The sequence below is a fragment of the Tarenaya hassleriana genome, unplaced genomic scaffold, assembly GCF_000463585.1.
Source record: "Tarenaya hassleriana unplaced genomic scaffold, ASM46358v1 Cleome5, whole genome shotgun sequence".
In the NCBI taxonomy this organism is placed as follows: Eukaryota; Viridiplantae; Streptophyta; class Magnoliopsida; order Brassicales; family Cleomaceae; genus Tarenaya; species Tarenaya hassleriana.
The window spans coordinates 4230000-4247728 of record NW_010967707.1 but is presented as its reverse complement, the minus strand read 5'-3'; the positions used below and the strand labels follow the sequence as shown (position 1 = coordinate 4247728).

The 17729-nt window shown below is 35.9% G+C and overlaps 3 protein-coding genes and 1 pseudogene across 6 annotated transcripts in view; 1 reads left to right on the top strand and 3 right to left on the bottom strand.

Moving 5' to 3' along the window:
- LOC104826852 (nuclear pore complex protein NUP88) overlaps positions 1-4325 on the bottom strand; it is a 5494-nt gene extending 1169 nt beyond the window's left edge. The window contains exons 1-8 of one of the 3 annotated variants that reach the window (XM_010559778.1): positions 3980-4067; positions 3416-3567; positions 3131-3282; positions 2872-2994; positions 2455-2599; positions 2166-2227; positions 1248-1464; positions 96-1022 (exon numbers count right to left, since the gene is read on the bottom strand). In XM_010559778.1, coding sequence (XP_010558080.1) covers positions 96-1022; positions 1248-1464; positions 2166-2227; positions 2455-2599; positions 2872-2994; positions 3131-3279 — 1623 coding nt within the window. In that variant the 5' untranslated portion in view covers positions 3280-3282; positions 3416-3567; positions 3980-4067. Of the gene's footprint in view, positions 1-95; positions 1023-1247; positions 1465-2165; positions 2228-2454; positions 2600-2871; positions 2995-3130; positions 3283-3415; positions 3568-3979 lie in introns of all 3 variants that reach the window. The other 2 variants (XM_010559776.1, XM_010559777.2) reach the window with 2 other exon arrangements.
- Positions 4326-4625: 300 nt separating this feature from the next.
- On the top strand, positions 4626-7736 carry LOC104826851 (annotated as a pseudogene).
- Positions 7737-8283: 547 nt separating this feature from the next.
- On the bottom strand, positions 8284-11873 carry LOC104826850 (flavonol synthase/flavanone 3-hydroxylase-like). Its single transcript, XM_010559775.2, has 3 exons — positions 11170-11873; positions 10270-10600; positions 8284-8735 (listed from the first exon to the last, which is right to left on the bottom strand). Exons 1-3 carry the CDS (start codon positions 11715-11717, stop codon positions 8469-8471), a joined length of 1146 nt encoding a protein of 381 aa, XP_010558077.1. The 5' UTR covers positions 11718-11873; the 3' UTR covers positions 8284-8468.
- Positions 11874-16813: 4940 nt separating this feature from the next.
- The window catches only part of LOC104826849 (temperature-sensitive sn-2 acyl-lipid omega-3 desaturase (ferredoxin), chloroplastic-like), a 2830-nt gene continuing 1914 nt past the window's right edge, over positions 16814-17729 (bottom strand). The window contains exons 6-9 of one of the 2 annotated variants that reach the window (XM_010559774.1): positions 17661-17671; positions 17497-17577; positions 17278-17415; positions 16814-17156 (exon numbers count right to left, since the gene is read on the bottom strand). In XM_010559774.1, coding sequence (XP_010558076.1) covers positions 16983-17156; positions 17278-17415; positions 17497-17577; positions 17661-17671 — 404 coding nt within the window. In that variant the 3' untranslated portion in view covers positions 16814-16982. Of the gene's footprint in view, positions 17157-17277; positions 17416-17496; positions 17578-17660; positions 17675-17729 lie in introns of both variants that reach the window. The other variant, XM_010559773.2, reaches the window with a different exon arrangement.

Here is a 17729-nt window from a genome sequence, read left to right as displayed (position 1 = left end):
AGGGGGGGGGGGGGCAAGTTCCCGGATCATAGCCACACTACAAAACAGGAAACAATTTTCGGTTGGAGGATATGTATGTGGGTGTGCATTCTCACCTTGTGTGCATACTCCACATAATTTTCATGGAAAAGCTTGAAATACTGATGAAGAACCGATCGGCCTTCTATGGAATCAGCAGGGGTGGAGCGTTGGTTAGGTAAAGCCTGGGGAGCAAGAACCATCTTAGGACCCGCGAGAAGTTCCTTGCTTATGATGCAGCGGATTCCCGGCTGCTCTTTTTGACCTTCCGAGCTCGGAAGTGACTTATCTCCGTCGGCATGAAGTGGAAGCAATAAATCCCAAGTTTTCATTTCAAGCACAATGCACTCTCCTGTTGATAAAACTGCAAAAATCCAAGAGTATCCGAACGAATCTGACAGAGGTACACAGCCCAACAGGGGAGATGACGAGTATGATTCTTCTTGGCATGTACTTAGGACAGGATGAACGGACGGTGTTCTAATAGTATCGTCCTTTCCCATGGTCTGACTTGTGAAAGGAAGAAAATGCAAGGTTATTGAATCAATGCCCCCATCATGGAGGGAGTATATTCTTTCTGGCACGAGAGGGTCTGGGAACAATGTAACAAGAGAACCACCTTCCGGACTCATGGGCAAAGCCAAATCAACTATCACCAGTCTTAACAAAGGCGGTGGATGCCCCAACCAAACAGTGTGATCAAGTGGCTGGTTAGACCTTGCAACCGGAAGCTCGTCTGTGTTAGACTCGGAAATCATGGCCACACCAACGATCTTATTACTGGAGTTCATGCAAAGACGGGGTGGACTATCGGATATCCATACTGGCTGGATTTCATCAGCCAGAGCATCAATTTGTAATTGTCCACCACTCCAGGCAGTTACCAGAATCGAGTCTTTGCTGACCAGATTGTATAACAAACTCACTGCTCGGCCTTTGCATTCTGCTTCCCGGACAGTGAAACTTTCATTGTCTTCACCATTAGATACTTTATATAAAGGGCCCTGCAAATAAGGAAAGTAGAAGTGTCATAATTTCGTTGCAGCAGGAAATGGATGAAGGAAGTCTAAGCAGGAAAGATTTTGTTTGTCTTCTCAATTTTCCAGAACAATATAACTTATAAGGCCACATGTCTTGAAAATAGGCAAGTAAACTATAAATTCCCAACAATCAACACTTCAGAAATTCCATGGAATTACGAAAAAAAAAAGATAGGATGATAATATTACCTGTAAAGCCAGTGATGCGTCAAACAGAGCATAAGGTTGAGCTTTCATTACAGATATGTTTTCACCTTTTGTTTCTTGTTCAGACAAATCTGGAAACGTAGCTTCCAACCAAGAGATTGCCAGATTAGAATTGTTAACTGCTATTGAATTGGATGATTTGGGCCCGAACAAATTAGCATCACTGTAGAGCTCCATTATGGATTCCCATTTGTATATACTGTTGCAAATACAAGAAACAGATCCCATCAACCGCTAAGACCGTTAAACATGAGACAAGACATTACAAAAATCTCTTCACTGATTCATGAAAGATAAGATCCATGCAGGAGAGAATACAACAACAACAAAAACAACAACAACAACAAAAACAACAACAACAACAACGCCTTAATCCCAAGTTTATTTGGGGTCGGCCGCATGAATTCTTCTTTTCCATTCATTTCGGTTTTGCGTCATATTCTCCGATATTTGCAATATATCCAAGTCATTTCTAATGACTCGTTTCCAAGTAAGTCTAGGTCTATCCCTTCCTCGTTTCTTCACTTCCATCCTTATACTCTCTAATTTTCTAACCGGAGAGAATGATCTACAAAAATCAATGTACTTCTACAGGGTAGCAGGGTGAAGCATGTTATTTGACATACTTGGATATTACAAAACTAAGTTATGTTTACCCTCCAAAAAATCTCTCAAATTACTAAACATCACAGAGTTGAGGTCTAACAAAGCTTACTTTAAGCTCACACAGCCTACTTTGAGCAAATCAATATTATCATATATTCTAAAAATCTAAGCTTAACTGAAGATGCCTACAACATGCTTCCAGGTACTACAGCTTCACAAGACATCCCAACATAGATATGTCCTTAGTAATGCTAGAAGATAAATACATAGGACAAAGAACTATAGTATGCCTACCTTCCAAATGGAACAACTGGGCAGAGGATGTAAATTGAACCATCGGTGAATAATACAAAGACCTGCATAATTTAGAAACCAGAGGCGAGTTGGCATATAAGACGCTAGATAAAGCTGTTATCCCTAGTGTACTCAACATAATATCGCAATAAGACCAAGATAGTTCAGTTAAGGTGGTCCAAATTTAATTCTCAAGGGTGTATTTGACGACAGTGATAGAACCAGAGCCAAGACAATATTGGAAAAAGAACAGTGAAACTAACAGGACAAGAATCTGAATTGAACTTACGCTAAATCTATCCCACAGATGGTCTCCTCCAAAAGAAAAATCAACGGCACAAATTGATGAAGCTGTTCTAGATCTTCCTGGTTCAACAGGCTGTAGATAATATTCTTGCTCTGGTCTCTCAGGATCCAAGGACAGATCAAAAAGTCTATCGAAAAGATTAAAACGGGAAGTCACTTTTTGATAAATGAAAAACAGCTCTTAAAAAATAAAAATTAGGTTGCGTAATTTATGTTTGATTTAATGAGATATAGGGCCATATATTACATCTTGTGGAATTCTATACAAAATTAGATGAAATTAGACTCTTGTGCTATGTTTACAATCTTTTCCTGTACATATTTCTAAAGGTTCCCAAACCATTGTCATCAAATATGAAGAAATCTTTACGCACATTCATTATCAACCCGGACAAGTTACCTGAAAACTGAATCTGAAGAGAGAACTCCCAGGTGGGTGTCACTATTAGGGTGCCATGACGCTTGCAGCAAGTGTATGACATTGCCACTGCTCAAATAGGTATCTGAACCAACAGAAACTGTCCTGCAATTCATAGATAATAAAATAATGAGGTCTTAAGAGAGATGCCATAAATTTAGGGTGTGATGTCACAAGAAATTTCTGAATCAAACAAATCTTGGAGAAAACGCTTCTTATTATGGAAATAATCAACCATTACCTGCAAATAACAGTATCTTTCACCACAGAAGTGCGTCCAAAGAGGAACATCACACATATGCCATCTGATCCAGCAAGAAGTATAGCTGATCCATTCCTATTTATAGAGATTTTGTTGACAGCAAACCCAAGTTTGAAATCTGGTTGCATTACCTATAATATCAAACTCATCGATAACTGGTTTAAGCAAAAACAAGATTCCTTACCGCTTATGTAATAGCACAACAAAACAAGCAATGCATGTGGGAATGAAAAAGAGGTTACAATTTGGTAAAAGGAGAGCAACCTTTCGGCTATGACTTCTTTCCTTTTTACCCTCAAAAGTTTTCACTCCAACGATTAAGTAAATCACAAAATCATCGAGCCAGTTTTTTCCTCCAGTAGCTCCAAGTAGTCAAAGATCAGATTGCCTTCGATAAGCAAATCTTCTATTCTTTTCTGTTAGAAGCATAGACATCGATAAGTCTCGAGATCCTCTCATCCCGACTACTCTCATCTTATTCAGAGGAAGCCATCACTCATATCTTAGACGGTACCATAATTTCATCTGAAGTCCCTACGATCAAGTTATGCTACACACACAAAACTATAGGCTTCCGACACAATCACCTTAGCAACTAGAACAATATGCTCCTAGTTTCCAACAGTAGTTTAGATTCAGCTCCTACTCTAACTTTTATATAACCTAATTTCTCTACTCAGCCCAGTCAGCCAAATCTTTTAGCATCACACAAACCGTACCCCAAACTCCTAGAAGAATTTCTTTATTTCTTTTCAATTTCTCGCATTCATAGCCCCAAAAGAAGCGAAAAAGAAAAAGAAACATACAAAGAAACGCAACGAGAGAGACCTTGGAGGGGACTTCGGCGAGGATGGAGGCTGGTTCAGGTTCCCCCAGGCGAAGAGATATACGGTGAAGAAGACATCGTCTAGGATCCCAGAAGTAGAGCCTCGAAGCTCCATCCCACGCCGTCAGGTTCCTCGGAAACCGCTGCTCGCCGGCGGAAGCTTCATCGTCGGAGGCCGCCAGAGAGGAGTCGAAAACCGGGTGGTCCCCGATCGTGACCCACCGTACATCCTCCTTCTTCGCCGGAGACCGCTGCGACTCCGACGTATCCCCCGATTCTTCGAAACCAAATCTCATTCTCTCTCTCCCTCGCCGGCGATGCAAATGAGCGGGAGGCAAAGTAACGACACTGCAGTGACCATTGTTTGCAGATACGAAGCCCCTTTTTTAATGGGTATGGAGCAATTTTCTCCAAGGGAACTGGGCCCATTATCGGCCCGACATAAGTTTTAGGAAAAAAAAAAGAACAAAAATTCGTATTCGACATACTTGCCGTTTTAGAACAGGAGAAACGACAGAGGATAAAATACAAAACGGCATGTAGTTAAAAGTCAAAAGTATTCGGACATGTCTGAAGCCCAACAAAAGCCCAAATAAGTGCCCAGGTTAAAAGCAATCCCAATGTCAGATCTTCTCGCTGGTTTTTTTTTTCAACTTTTTTTCTTCTTTCTTCCTTCTTCTCCTCCTCCTCCTACTCCATCTCCGTCTCTCTCTCCATGGGTCTCTGAAACCACCTATGCAGACCACGATCCGTCTCTACCTGCACTGATCTACGCATTCTCGTTCGTAGATATATCGTATACAAGGCCGTATATCTTCTTCCTGTACAACTATGGCCGCTGTTTCCTCTAACCCTCGCACCGTCGAAGAGATCTTCAAGGATTTCACTGCTCGTCGCTCTGCTCTTGTTCGCGCTCTCACAAAAGGTACACGAGAACCCTTTTCTTGAAATTCTCATATCTTCGGAATGCGTACTCATTTGCCTTTTTCTTTTCTCTCACGGTGTTTTCCTTTGCTATTTCGTCAGATGTGGATGAGCTCTACTCTCAATGCGATCCGGGTAAGCTGGTTCTAGTTTTTTCCTTGTTAGTTTCGGAGACCCATTTTCTCAGTTCTTCCTTCATGTCATTGAAATTTGTGATGTGCCCTCTTGTTGAATTTCTTTGTTCAAGTTGTGCTCTGTTGTTCTAGAGAAGGATAATTTGTGTTTGTATGGACACCCAAATGAGTCTTGGGAAGTGAATCTCCCTGCGGAGGAAGTGCCTCCTGAGCTTCCGGAGCCTGCCCTCGGAATCAATTTCGCCAGAGACGGTATGCAGCGAAAGGATTGGCTTTCCCTAGTTGCTGTCCACAGTGATTGTTGGTTGCTCTCTGTCTCTTTCTACTTTGGCGTTCGGCTTAATCGCAATGAGAGGTATGCTTTGTTTCATTTACAAGTTGTTGTTTGAATGTTTTCAGTCTCGTACTTTGTTCTCTTGCTGCTTTGTTCATGTGGGTTTTATTCTTTTTTATGTGGCGCTGTTGTGGAATATGCAATGTGTATGGGATGGGAAAAGGGGCTCTTTTTATTGGTGATAAGTGAGTTTCCTTGCCCGGATCAAGAAAGTTGCTGCCTTTGAATCATCTGATGAGTCGGAGACGGTGTGTCAACTTTTGTTTTCTTACTGTATTCTCGCATCTTAGCACCAACAGATTTAGCTCTATCGCTTATCTGTGGATTGACTAGAAGTTATCAGAGGAGCAACGCTTTTATAACTGTAGTAGAGTCTGTATGGAATGATATCGGATTGAGATTGTCACTGATTGTAGGCTGTGTTACTTTTTCACAACTCACGAGTTCAAATTTTTCTCATCCCTTGTGTTTTGTGAACTTTTGCGTTGTGGAATGGCTACAGCATTTACGGTGACACGTGAATACCCGGCTTTGTCGAATTGGAAGTTGGCTCTTATCTTGCATGCTTGGTATTTGCTATCCTGTCATATTTTTTAATTGTCATTTTCTCTTTGATCTTTGAGAGGATGTGGCATATTTGTTATTTCTGTGTTACACTCAGACTCATACATCTAAAGGCATGCAGCTGTTGCATGGGAATTCCGGATTTGTGAGGGAGAATAAGGCTTCTGAAAAAGATTACTTGTAGTATGATTGAACAGGATTACTGTTGGTTAGCTGTTACCGGTGATCTTAGTGAGTTACTGTATATAATCGCAAAGGCCAGCAGAAGTGAAATAGAAGTCGGATCACGGGTTTATGTCTCCATGACTAGGACAGTCTTGTGGTTATCATGGTTTCCATAATCAATTAGACATAGTTCTTCGTGATCAACTGAGTTCTAAATTCAACTGTCTCAGGGTTTTGTTCTAGCTAACCCCGTTACGCTCATTGTAGCTTGAGTCACTTGGGTCATGCTGCGTTAACTTGTACTTTCTTTTCTGAAATTGCAGTTTCTTTCAGTAGTTCTCTCTTTCAAGGCCTTAGGGATTCATCTCAGGATGAAATTTTGTGCAGTAGTATTAGTCAAAGCTTGTCATCAACCTTCTTATTCCTGTGTAGGAGGAATGATCTAAGATCCAACGGAAACGGTAATATTCAAAGTTAAATCATTTTGAATCATTACCTGATGGATTCAAATTGTGCTTTTTTGGTAGCACATTGGTTCTCTGTATGTTCATTCATGTTTTGGGTCATGTTTCATGGAGAAATCTTATCTCGTAAATTCGTAATGGTATCCATAGTTTCCCCCATTTGTTGAACACGTCTCTCATGCTTTGATTCTTGTTACTTACGAGTTTCCGTTTGCATTGTCAATTATGTTACAGCTTCTCTGCTTTCCCTCGTTGCTCACACATTTATGCCCGGAAGTTAATTACACGCTTGTCAATAAGCAGGAAACGTCTGTTTAGCCTGATTAACGATCTCCCAACACTCTTCGAAGTAGTGACCGGTAGAAAGCCCATCAAAGACAAGCCAAGCATGGATTCCGGAAGCAAATCCCGAAACGGGACAAAGGTACAAAACAGCATCCCCCCTTATATCATCCGAAGAAAAGCTTCTGGTCCTGCCTTCCTCTCATGTAATTCTGATTGCGGGTTCCACTCAAATGGTAGTGCCTTTGGGTATCTCGTCAAGGAGACAGGAAAGGAAAGGAAAGGAAGGAGCTTTTACATCCTAATGACCATGGGTTTTTCCTAAACAACAATGGTTTTAGCTTTTTCTGCAGAGATCAATAGAAGGGCAAGCGAAGAGCAATACGAAGCTGCTGGAAGAGAGCTACGAGGAGGAAGAGGAAGATGAGCATGGGCATACGCTCTGTGGAAGTTGCGGTGGCAATTACACGAAAGACGAGTTCTGGATATGCTGCGACGTATGTGAACAATGGTACCACGGGAAATGCGTCAAGATAACGCCTGCCAAAGCAGCGATCATCAAACAGTACAGATATGCCCATCTTGCTGTTCGAAGAAGGGAAGGCAGTGAAAACAAAAAACCTCGTCCCAGGCATTCTCTCTTATCCCTTCCCTTTCGTCTAACCTCTTAAAGAAGAATAAGAAGAAGAAGAAAGGCTTTGGTAAACCTGAGTTATGCATAACTGTTGGTCAGCTGACGGTGTGATATCTGCTTCTGTACATGTAGTGAGTGGAATCAAAGGGAGAAAGGACTGTATATGCCTTTTCCACTTGTAATCTTCGTAGGCGGTTTTAAGAACATCATCACCATCATCATCTTATGGGAGAATTTGGTTCTCTCAATTAATACTTATCATTTCCCTTACACTAAATTACTCGACAGTAAACATCTTTATCAAATGAATGGTGTGAACTAGGAGAAATGCTCTTTGTAATAATTTATTTATTCTTTAATAAGAAATTAATATATATATATATATATATATATATATATATATGTGTGTGTGTATTGTGTAAAAGGGCCCTAGTGATAATGCAGATGGTCTATGTTAATCATCATTTTATAGTAATTAATTTATGTTATTAAATTACTAGATTAGACGTGAGTGACACTAATGAATGGCATAGGCTAGTTGACTTTTTGATGTCGGCCCAATATTGTATACATATATGTATATATGTATACTGCGTAATAGGCTCTAGGCTGTTAAAAGGAAATTTAGGGTGTCTTTGAGAAGAATGCCAAAATAAGGTTTAAAATTTAGCTATAAATGAATTGTGATGAATAAGTTTGAATTGAGATCTATATATAAAAATTGAATGTTTTGCAAAAAATAAACAAGTTAAATATGTTAATAATTTGAAATTCCCTTTTATTTTAGTTTATATTATATAGATGCAAACGTACAGTTAAATATCCCAAAATCTGGCTGGTTATTTCAAGATACATATACAGACAGATCAACATGTATATAAGAGTCGGTCAATCATGAACAAAAGCATGAATGCATATCAGATTTAATTATAATAATCAAAACATATTTAAATGAGGGGTGTTATATATATATATATAGTAGGTAAATAATCAAGGATGACGATGAGGTGGTGGAGGAGACAAAAGAGAGTCGACATGGGATTTGCCACGTGGACCCTGAGTTCTGATGTAGAGCCTGTATTGGTCGAAGGTCATGGGAGGGTACAGGGGAGAGCCGTGTGGACCGACAAGGTCTCGCAGTGGCTGGATTGGGATGTCGCTCTTCGGGTTGTAGAAGAAGGCGAGCGACACTCTCTCCTTGTCGGAGTTCACTGTCACCCTGTGCTCCACGCTCTTGTACCTCGAGTTACTTAGTACCTGCACCGACCGGACATTTTACATTCATTTTTTATTTAATTTATTGGACCGACGATTTATCCAAAGAAATATATATACACTATCACTTTTCCATGTAATAGACGCCGTTTTACGTTATTAAAACTGATCAACAAATATTTATATACAGGACCTATAAAAAAAAACCTATAAATGGGGACATGACAACAGTAAATTTATTATAATTTTTTTACGAGTAAAATTAAAGTTATTACGAGGGTATTTAACAATTTTTATGTAAAATTTTATAGAAAAAATATTTTTCTAAATAAAAGAGAATGGGTTATAGGATCCCATTATTAATGAATTGGGTCCGTCCATATGTATATATACAAAGATACAGTATAAAATTTTTATTATCGACCACCACTGATGATAAAAAAAAAAATAAAACAAAAAGTTTTTATTTTTTTATTAGATTGTACATAAATAATATATTTTTATTAACTTTGTATATATTAATTAAAATAATTAAGATGGTACTACTAAGTTTTATTAAAGATCGGTTCACATATATTATATTATATAACCCCTATCATGTTAGTTTGATATTATGGTGATTTAGTTTATGGAAGACCATTACATTTTAAAATTTACTCTCCGCCTTTATATTTAGTTAATACTATTTTGAAAAAATCGTATATAAATAACTGAACTTTTGTAAAAGTTCTATATAAATTTCTGAACTATAAAACTTCTATATAAATACCTGAACTTTTTAAAATTTTCACATAAATATCCAAACTTTTGAAAATCTCTCAAATAAAATCAAAATCCATTAACGATGTTTAATTTATAACGGAATCCGTCAAAAATTGATGATTTAACATTTTGACACGTTAAAGACCGTTAACGAATATTGTTTAATTTGAGAGATTTTTAAAAGTTTGGATATTTTGTGAAAATTTTAAAAAGTCAGGTATTTATGTAGAAATTTTATAGTTCATATATTTATTTGGAAATTTTACAAAAATTCAAGTATTTATATGCAATTTTTCCTACTATTTTTTATATTCTATATTTACTATTTATATATATATATATATATATATTATTTTATCACCATTTCATTAATGCGTATCCATATAATTTGTTCAGAAATGATATGTTTTCTTATATTCTCAATTAATACAAATACAACTTACAATAAAAAAACAGAAAAACTTCCGGATCAAATCGAACCTCTTTTAAATTATTTTTATTAATTTCTTTCAAAATTATTAGTAACTTATACATGCATACGACCCAACCTGGGTAGTTCAACCGGTGAAACGGAGACGCAAAGCGTCTGTCTCATCCCGAGTTCGAACCCCAGGGTGGGGAGAGAACGCATAATTTAAATTATATGCCTGACTTCCGACTCCAGGATTAGTTTGGCCATCGGCCCAAGAAACCCGATTATCACAAAAAAAATTATACATGCATACATACGTGTATAAAGTTGAACAATTTACTTAAAAAATATATAATATAAAATTATCAAAATTTCATAAAACGAAAAAGTGTACGAAAATACCTGAATCTGATCACCGATGTTAACGATAAAAGCGTGCGGATAAGGTTTAACGGTGATCCATGCATCGTGTCTGCGGACCTGGAGGCCGGCGACTCGATCGTCGGGGAGGAGAATGGTCATGCCGCCGGGGTCGGAGTGGGAGGAGAGTCCTAGGGCAAGCTCCGGCCGAGGGCATTTTGGGTAATAATTAATCCTCAAGCACGCTCCTATGTCTTCTCCCCCAAACGCGTTCTGGAGTTGATCCTGTCCTAATCCCAGGTTTACCGATAATACCTTCATTAATCTCCCTCCAAGTTTCACGAGTTCCTTGCCGTATTCGTCAACCACTTCTCTGTTCAATAAGATATCAATTATTACAACACTATATATATATATATATATATATATATATATATATATATGTATATGCACACATCTTTCTCATTTTTTTTATTACAACGTGGAGAATTTGAATTTTGGACCGTTGACCGGTTTTCTTAATAATGTCCTCCGGAAGAAGAAGAAGAACAAGTACCCCCCATATTTAAAATTACATGTATATATATATATATGCGTGTGTATATATATATACACACACAAATACCCATATTTAAAATTATGTAGATATGTAACTCAGGAGGTACTATATTCTCCTCGTGAAAAAAGTGAACTTATTTTTTTGGGAATTGGGTATTTCCCCATAATCGAATAAAATAAAAGCGAATAATTAAACCGTTGTGTTGACTTATGGTTAACAGAACAAATAAAATCCAATGTGAGGTACAATGAATCAACATGACCGAATCAATTTGACAAAGATGATATCTCTTGGTCGGAACCAACTAACTACATGCGTCCAAACGCAGACGCAAACGCAGACGCAGACGCCAAAAAAGAAGAGAAAAGAAAAAGCTAAATTACCTGATGTTACCAGGCAAAGAAGGCCACTTGTTGGAATCCATCAAACGCGAAGGAAGAAAATGGAGATAGTAATAATCACTCCAATCAAGAATCGCGCCTTTCTCGATCCCAAGCCTGCTTCCGTACCCTTCATACGTTTTTGGAGAATTTGCATAGCCCTGTTTTATCTCCATGGGCAAGTGGAAAAACCCTCTCCATGCTTCTCTCGCAGCATCCATGAGCTCTGGTTTCACTCCATGATTCAACACTTGGAAGAATCCCCACTCACGACAAGCTTCCGACACCTCTTCCAAGATCGATGTCTTGTCCGTCTGGAGATGACCCGTTTGGTCGGAGAAAAGTCCGGCCAGATCTACGATCGGAATGTTTGCGTGCCCTTGCTGGTCGGAGGATGCGTCCTCTGGGTTAGGACGCTGAGAGGGTGGCTTGATGTATCGGCAAGGTAGGTCGGAGAGGTTAGTCTCCGCCAGGGATTGGACTCGGACCACCGGTTCGGGCCACTCGTCTAAGCACTGGACGCTGTTCGAGTTCTTGTCCTCTTCGGTCATGGTTCTTGATCTTGGTTCTTGATCGTGGCGGTCATGAGAATTAATTAGGATAAGTGTTTTTGTTTCTTGGTGTATGTATACGTGGCTAAAGAGAGGGAGGTGGAGAAGAGAAGAGAGATTTAGGGATTTGTGGGGGAGGAAAACCGAAGGTGGATTGATAAATACAAGGTGGTGAAGCGAAAGCAACATGATGTTGATTAAGGAACGTGTAAAAAATGTTGAAATTTAGACCATGAGGAAAGGGGAAAAATCACATAAATATGAGCTGGATTTTTTCTAGAATTTTAGTAAATATTAATAGTCAACTTAAACTGCTTTTGAACTAATAATATTTATTTACAAAAATTTAATTTAATCTTTACACGGGTTACATATGCATTTTCTATGGTTTTTTTCCTTTTTACGGAACGATATGATCATCTATCTAAAAATAAAAATTTGAAAATACAAATAAATGAAATAATATTAATGGCTACATATTTATTTAATTTTATGATTTATATTCCAATTTTCTTATTTTTCAGAAAACTTTTTTTTATGTTTTTATTTTACGTGAAAAATAGTAGAATTCAACTAGGATTGAAATACCAATCCAATCTGGGTATATAGTTCAACCGGTGAAACGAGAGCGCAAAACGTCTGTCCCGTCCCGAGTTCGAATTTGATGCTGGGGAGAGAGCGCATAATTCAAATCACATAGCTGGCTCCCGATCCCGGGATTAGTCTGTGCCTCGACCCAAGAAATCCGGTTAAAAAAAAGATTGAAATACCAAAAAAAAAATCAAAACGTTAGTATTATATGTTATAACTCTTTTTAAATCATGAGTATGACGTATTGACACGTGTCATTTCTATTCATTTTCTCCCATCACCTTCTTCATTGATTCAAGTTAAATCTTATATTACAACGATACTATCTTTTTTCTTCAAATTATCATTAATTTTATTATTTAAAATTTTTCATAATTTGAAAATTAAAATTTATCGAAATTTTATATTTTTTATTACATATTTTTTTTTCATATATTTAATAAAATAATAATTATATATTATATCTTTTAAATGAATTTTTATTTCTTTTATAATTGAGATTTGAACAATCTAATAATCAATAGGATTATGAAAAATACAAAATTATCTTATATATCCGAAGTTTATCCATAGTATTCTTACAAATAATAACTGATGTATTGTATAAATGAGATGTCCACACTTTAATGGGTTTTTAAAAAAAAAATTATCAATTGATATTTGAATTTTTTATTCCAAATATTTTATTTTTATTTAAAGTATGAGTTTCAACTAGAAAAGAATATTTTAGTTTCAAATTTGTTTATTTTTTAATTTATATTTTTAGTTTTGAATTATTTTATTTTTACCAATTCTATTTAATTTATAATCTATTGACATATAAATTGGATTCTATTCTCAATAAAAAAAAATATTTATTTTTTAAAATATTTTCGTCCATTTTATTAACTATTTTTATATTCAATTTTGAATTTAATACAACTTTATTTAGTTTGTCATGTGTTATATAATTTTAAATTGATATTCAATTTTATACGTATTCAACGCCAAGATGGTCGTCTCCAATTAATATGTAGGAAATGTTCATCTTGTCACTTGTATCACCATGAATGGAAGTTATCAGTTGGCTCACTTCCCAAAATAGAAAGCATAATTTCCAATAATAGAAAACTATAATCAATTGAACTTCACATGTTCAAACCGACACATAGACGTAAGAGATGAGGTGTGTTAATTTTTATTATTCATTTTTAAATATTATAGCCATTTATTTTTTTATGTTAATTTTCTGTTTGATTTGGATTTTTTTTTAAGTTTAGTTAGGATTCTATTTTATTAAAAAATTTATTTTTTGTGGAAAATTTGTTTTGCAAATTGTTTTTATATTCATTTTAAGTTCAATTAATCTGATTTTTAAAAATATATCAAATCAATTTTTGATGAAAAACATTTATATTTATTCCACTCAATTTTATATATCGAAATTGGAGTATCTAATTTTAATAAAGATAGATCGGTGGTCTTATCCTATGTGTTTTTCTATTTATTTCTTAATTTAATATATATTTTCACATCTCAAAAAGCATGAATTGGCAAAGATTATCCCTTAAGCAACTTCACCTGACAGTTATATAATACTTGATTATTTCCTAGAGTTGTCATCTACAAACATAGTTGTCTTTTCGAAGGAGAATACCTTGGATTTGAAAACAAATAAGTTCAATTTTCTAATATATCAATAATTTTTCAATTATTTATAACAAAAAGAAAAGAAAGAAGTCAATGATTTAGATCGATTCTTGCAATAAATAAAAAATAATATTTTAAATTCCAAATAATATATTATGTATATAACCATGTGGGCTAATTCTCATTGATAATTATGTTTATTATCGTGGTTCACGCAAAAGCCTGACGTCGGCAATGACGTAAAGACTTTCAATATGAGATAACATTGGATCATGTTCTTAGATTTCCTAAAATATTTCAAAATCCTTTCAGATAAAAAAAAAAAGATAGATGTTATCTGTCATTCATGTTTATTTTAATTTGATTTTAATGAGTCTCTCTCTCTCTCTCTATGTATATATATGTATATGTGTGATTTTCGATATGATTGTAACTGTGGTTGATGGATGTGTTCCTCTATTTGCTACATTGGTCTCTTATTCAATTGGGCTCACCACCTTCTAATGACGTCCCTCCACTCAAAAACTATATGCAGGCAGGTTCCATCTCTGTATATTTTAACCTAATTCAAAACAACATTCAAACCCAACAGTTCAACCGGTAAAACGGGAACGCAAAGCGTCTGTCCCGCCCCGAATTCGAAATCCAGGCTAGGGAGGAAACGCATAATTCAAATCATACGGTTGGTTTCCGATCCCGAGATTAGTCTGGACCTCGATCCAGAAAACCCAGATACCAAAAAAAAAAACAACATTCAAGCTATAAAAGTCCATTCTCAATCCGGGTTTGAATCATCACTTAGAAGTATTCACATGAATTTTCTCGATCCTAGATATAGATAAAACAAAGATCCGGTAAATTTCAGTTTAAGAAAAATTACCTTTATAAAAATATTGTTAGAATTTATGTCATGATATGCCATGAAAGTTTTTTCTAAAAAAATCATTCGCTCATAAGTCCTTTTCAAACTTCTGTCACATACCACCTCCCTTTCTCTCTCCCTTCACTAGAGGTTAAGGAAATAGACTCGATCAAATGGACCAGCTCGATGAATCTAGTCGACAGTTCATGGAATTCTTGTAAGAGTGGTCTATTCACCACCACCTCACAATTAATCTCGAGTTGACGGTACATATATTTTTTTTATAATCTAAAAAATTATCGAATTTTTGATTCAATATATCAAAAATCCATGTGAATATTCTTCCTCAATTGACAATACAAAATTTTGTTGAGATATTCGATAAATCTAGAATTTTTGGATATCCAATTTACATCTATTATAACTTTTCTATTGAAAACTTCGTTAATTATTTGGAAAAAAAATATTTTTTAATATCGGAAGAAAAAAGAATAGTGGAAAGATAAATACGCACGAGTGTTTCATTTGATATAACATTTGTGGGTGAAGTAGATGTCCCCCATCGTTTCACTAGCTTGTCGTTTTTTGGAGGAGAAAGGGCAAAGACAAACACAAGCATAACAACCAACACCGAAAAAATCCGGGTGGAGTGGCCTTGTGGTTGGATAGCAAAGTACTCCTAAACCACCCAGTTCGAATTTCACTGGGCCAAACTTTAAATAAAAAAAAAATCAACACCGAAAATGTATTTAAAAATATCATTTTCTTTATAAAAGTTGAAATTATTTTTAAAAGATTACTGAATATTTTTTCTATATGTGTTTATTTATATTCAAAATATTTAAAAATAATATAAAGAAACAGATATATTATTTAATAAATATTTTAATAATGTACATATAGTGTTAAATAGTGTTTGAAACTATATTAGAATTCACAAATAACATAGATTTACTATTCAAATTCGATTATTCCCATTATCTTTACAAATTTTATTCTATTTATGAAATATTTATAAGTATATTAAAATTGAAAAAATATTCTGATTTAAATTAAAATTTTACATATAATATGTATTATATGAATTAAATATGATTTATTTGAATATTTAATCTATAAACAAAATCAAAACGTATGGGATCAGTTTCGGTTTTTATAATTTAATTACTACGACTTATAAGACTTATAACAATATATTATCAAATTTTAACAAAAAAAAAACAATATATTATCAAATGAAAAAGTTGTCCGGATTGTGCATGAAAAAGTTGGTCCATGGAACATTATGCTTTTTTCAATCACATTTTCCACGTGCTCAAATCAGGAGACAGACAGAATCTTTCTGTATCGGAGAAAGTGACGGTCTGCCGTTGATTACGATGGGACAACCAACACCTTCCCACCATTTCTTCTTTTATTATTTCGTTTTCATTTTTTTGTTATATGATTTTTTTTTATTAAATGGTTTTGGATCGACTCGGTTGGTTTCCCTCCTTAATTTCTCAAAAACTAATTTCCTTTATTACAATAAAGTATTTACTACATCTATTCGAAGTGTTCATGACGTTATATTTTTTTTTTTGGGTAATTTCGGCCTCGAATTATTTTTAGAGATAAATTTAAATATAATAGATACATAACCGGATCAAAACAAACCCATAATTAATAAGAATCGAATCTAATCTCTCTCTCTCTATATATATATATTTCTAGTGATGGTTGGCGTGCAATTGAGGAGTGTCATATATGTTGTTAATGCAAGTGAGGATGGAAAGATTCTGAACGGAATTTCTGAGAAAGATTGTCATCTTGCCGATTGGATTCATGTGGATAGCGCAAAGGGCGAGAGGTGCTGAAGAGTATCACCTCTTGTGCATGTTATTTCAATTATGCTTTGACGGGCCATTTAACCATCCCTGCAGTGGCATAGGATATAACTGGGCCCAGTTCAAGTTATCCTCCAGAAGGCTAGCAGGAGGCCAGGTGAGTTACCTTTTGTCAAGAGTATTACAAATGGTCATCTGATAAATTGATGTTTTAACAAACCGATGTGTTTGCATCTTTTAAAGCAACAAAACCACGGGGGAATGGACCTCCCGAATGAATTGACTGAAAAAATCCAACCAATGTATGTATAGATGATATCCATTCTCTGGTGAGTCTATATATTTGTTGTCAGGTTCTTATTCTCCTTTGAGTTTTGAATCTGTCTGATAATACACAACATCTCCTGTATCACTCACAAAGTGATCCTGTCTCAGACTTCTTATGAGGCTTCCGAGCAAGTGAAATGGCAAAGGTCCAGACTTTTTGGGCTCCTTGTAATACTTCCCTAGTACAGGTTTAGCTGCCTCTGTCTGGAAAAAGGGAATACACCAGAGGTAAATGGAATTAAGAGCTTTGACAACATATTGAAGCATGATCCACAGCCAAATTGGCAGTACTGTGACTGTTATCGAATACCCGGAAAATGCTTACCGCTTCTATTAGATGATAATGAGGGATCTGCGGGAAAAGATGATGTATCACATGAGTTCCAATATCATGGTGGATGTTGTTGATCCAACCGTAGTCCCGATCAAGCGTGGTGAGTCCTCCTCTCAGATAACTCCATCCCTGTTTCAAAAGAAGCACAGTGGAAGTATGAAATTTCATGTATTCCAAAGACAGCATCACATCCGAGGAGCAATGAAGTACCTCTCCACGGTACCAGGGGAGCTTTTCCTCATGGCCATGGTGGTGCAGGTAAGTCACGAAATCCAACCACATCACAAATATCTGCATTGCAGTCGAGCATTTGGAATAAACACCTTAGTAAACAAATCTTTGTGGCTGAAACAGGGGAAGGAACGAGCATATACCCAGTAAGGAATGCAGTAGAGTTTGAGCATTTGGACTGGACACATCACAACGTTGAGACACACAAGCAG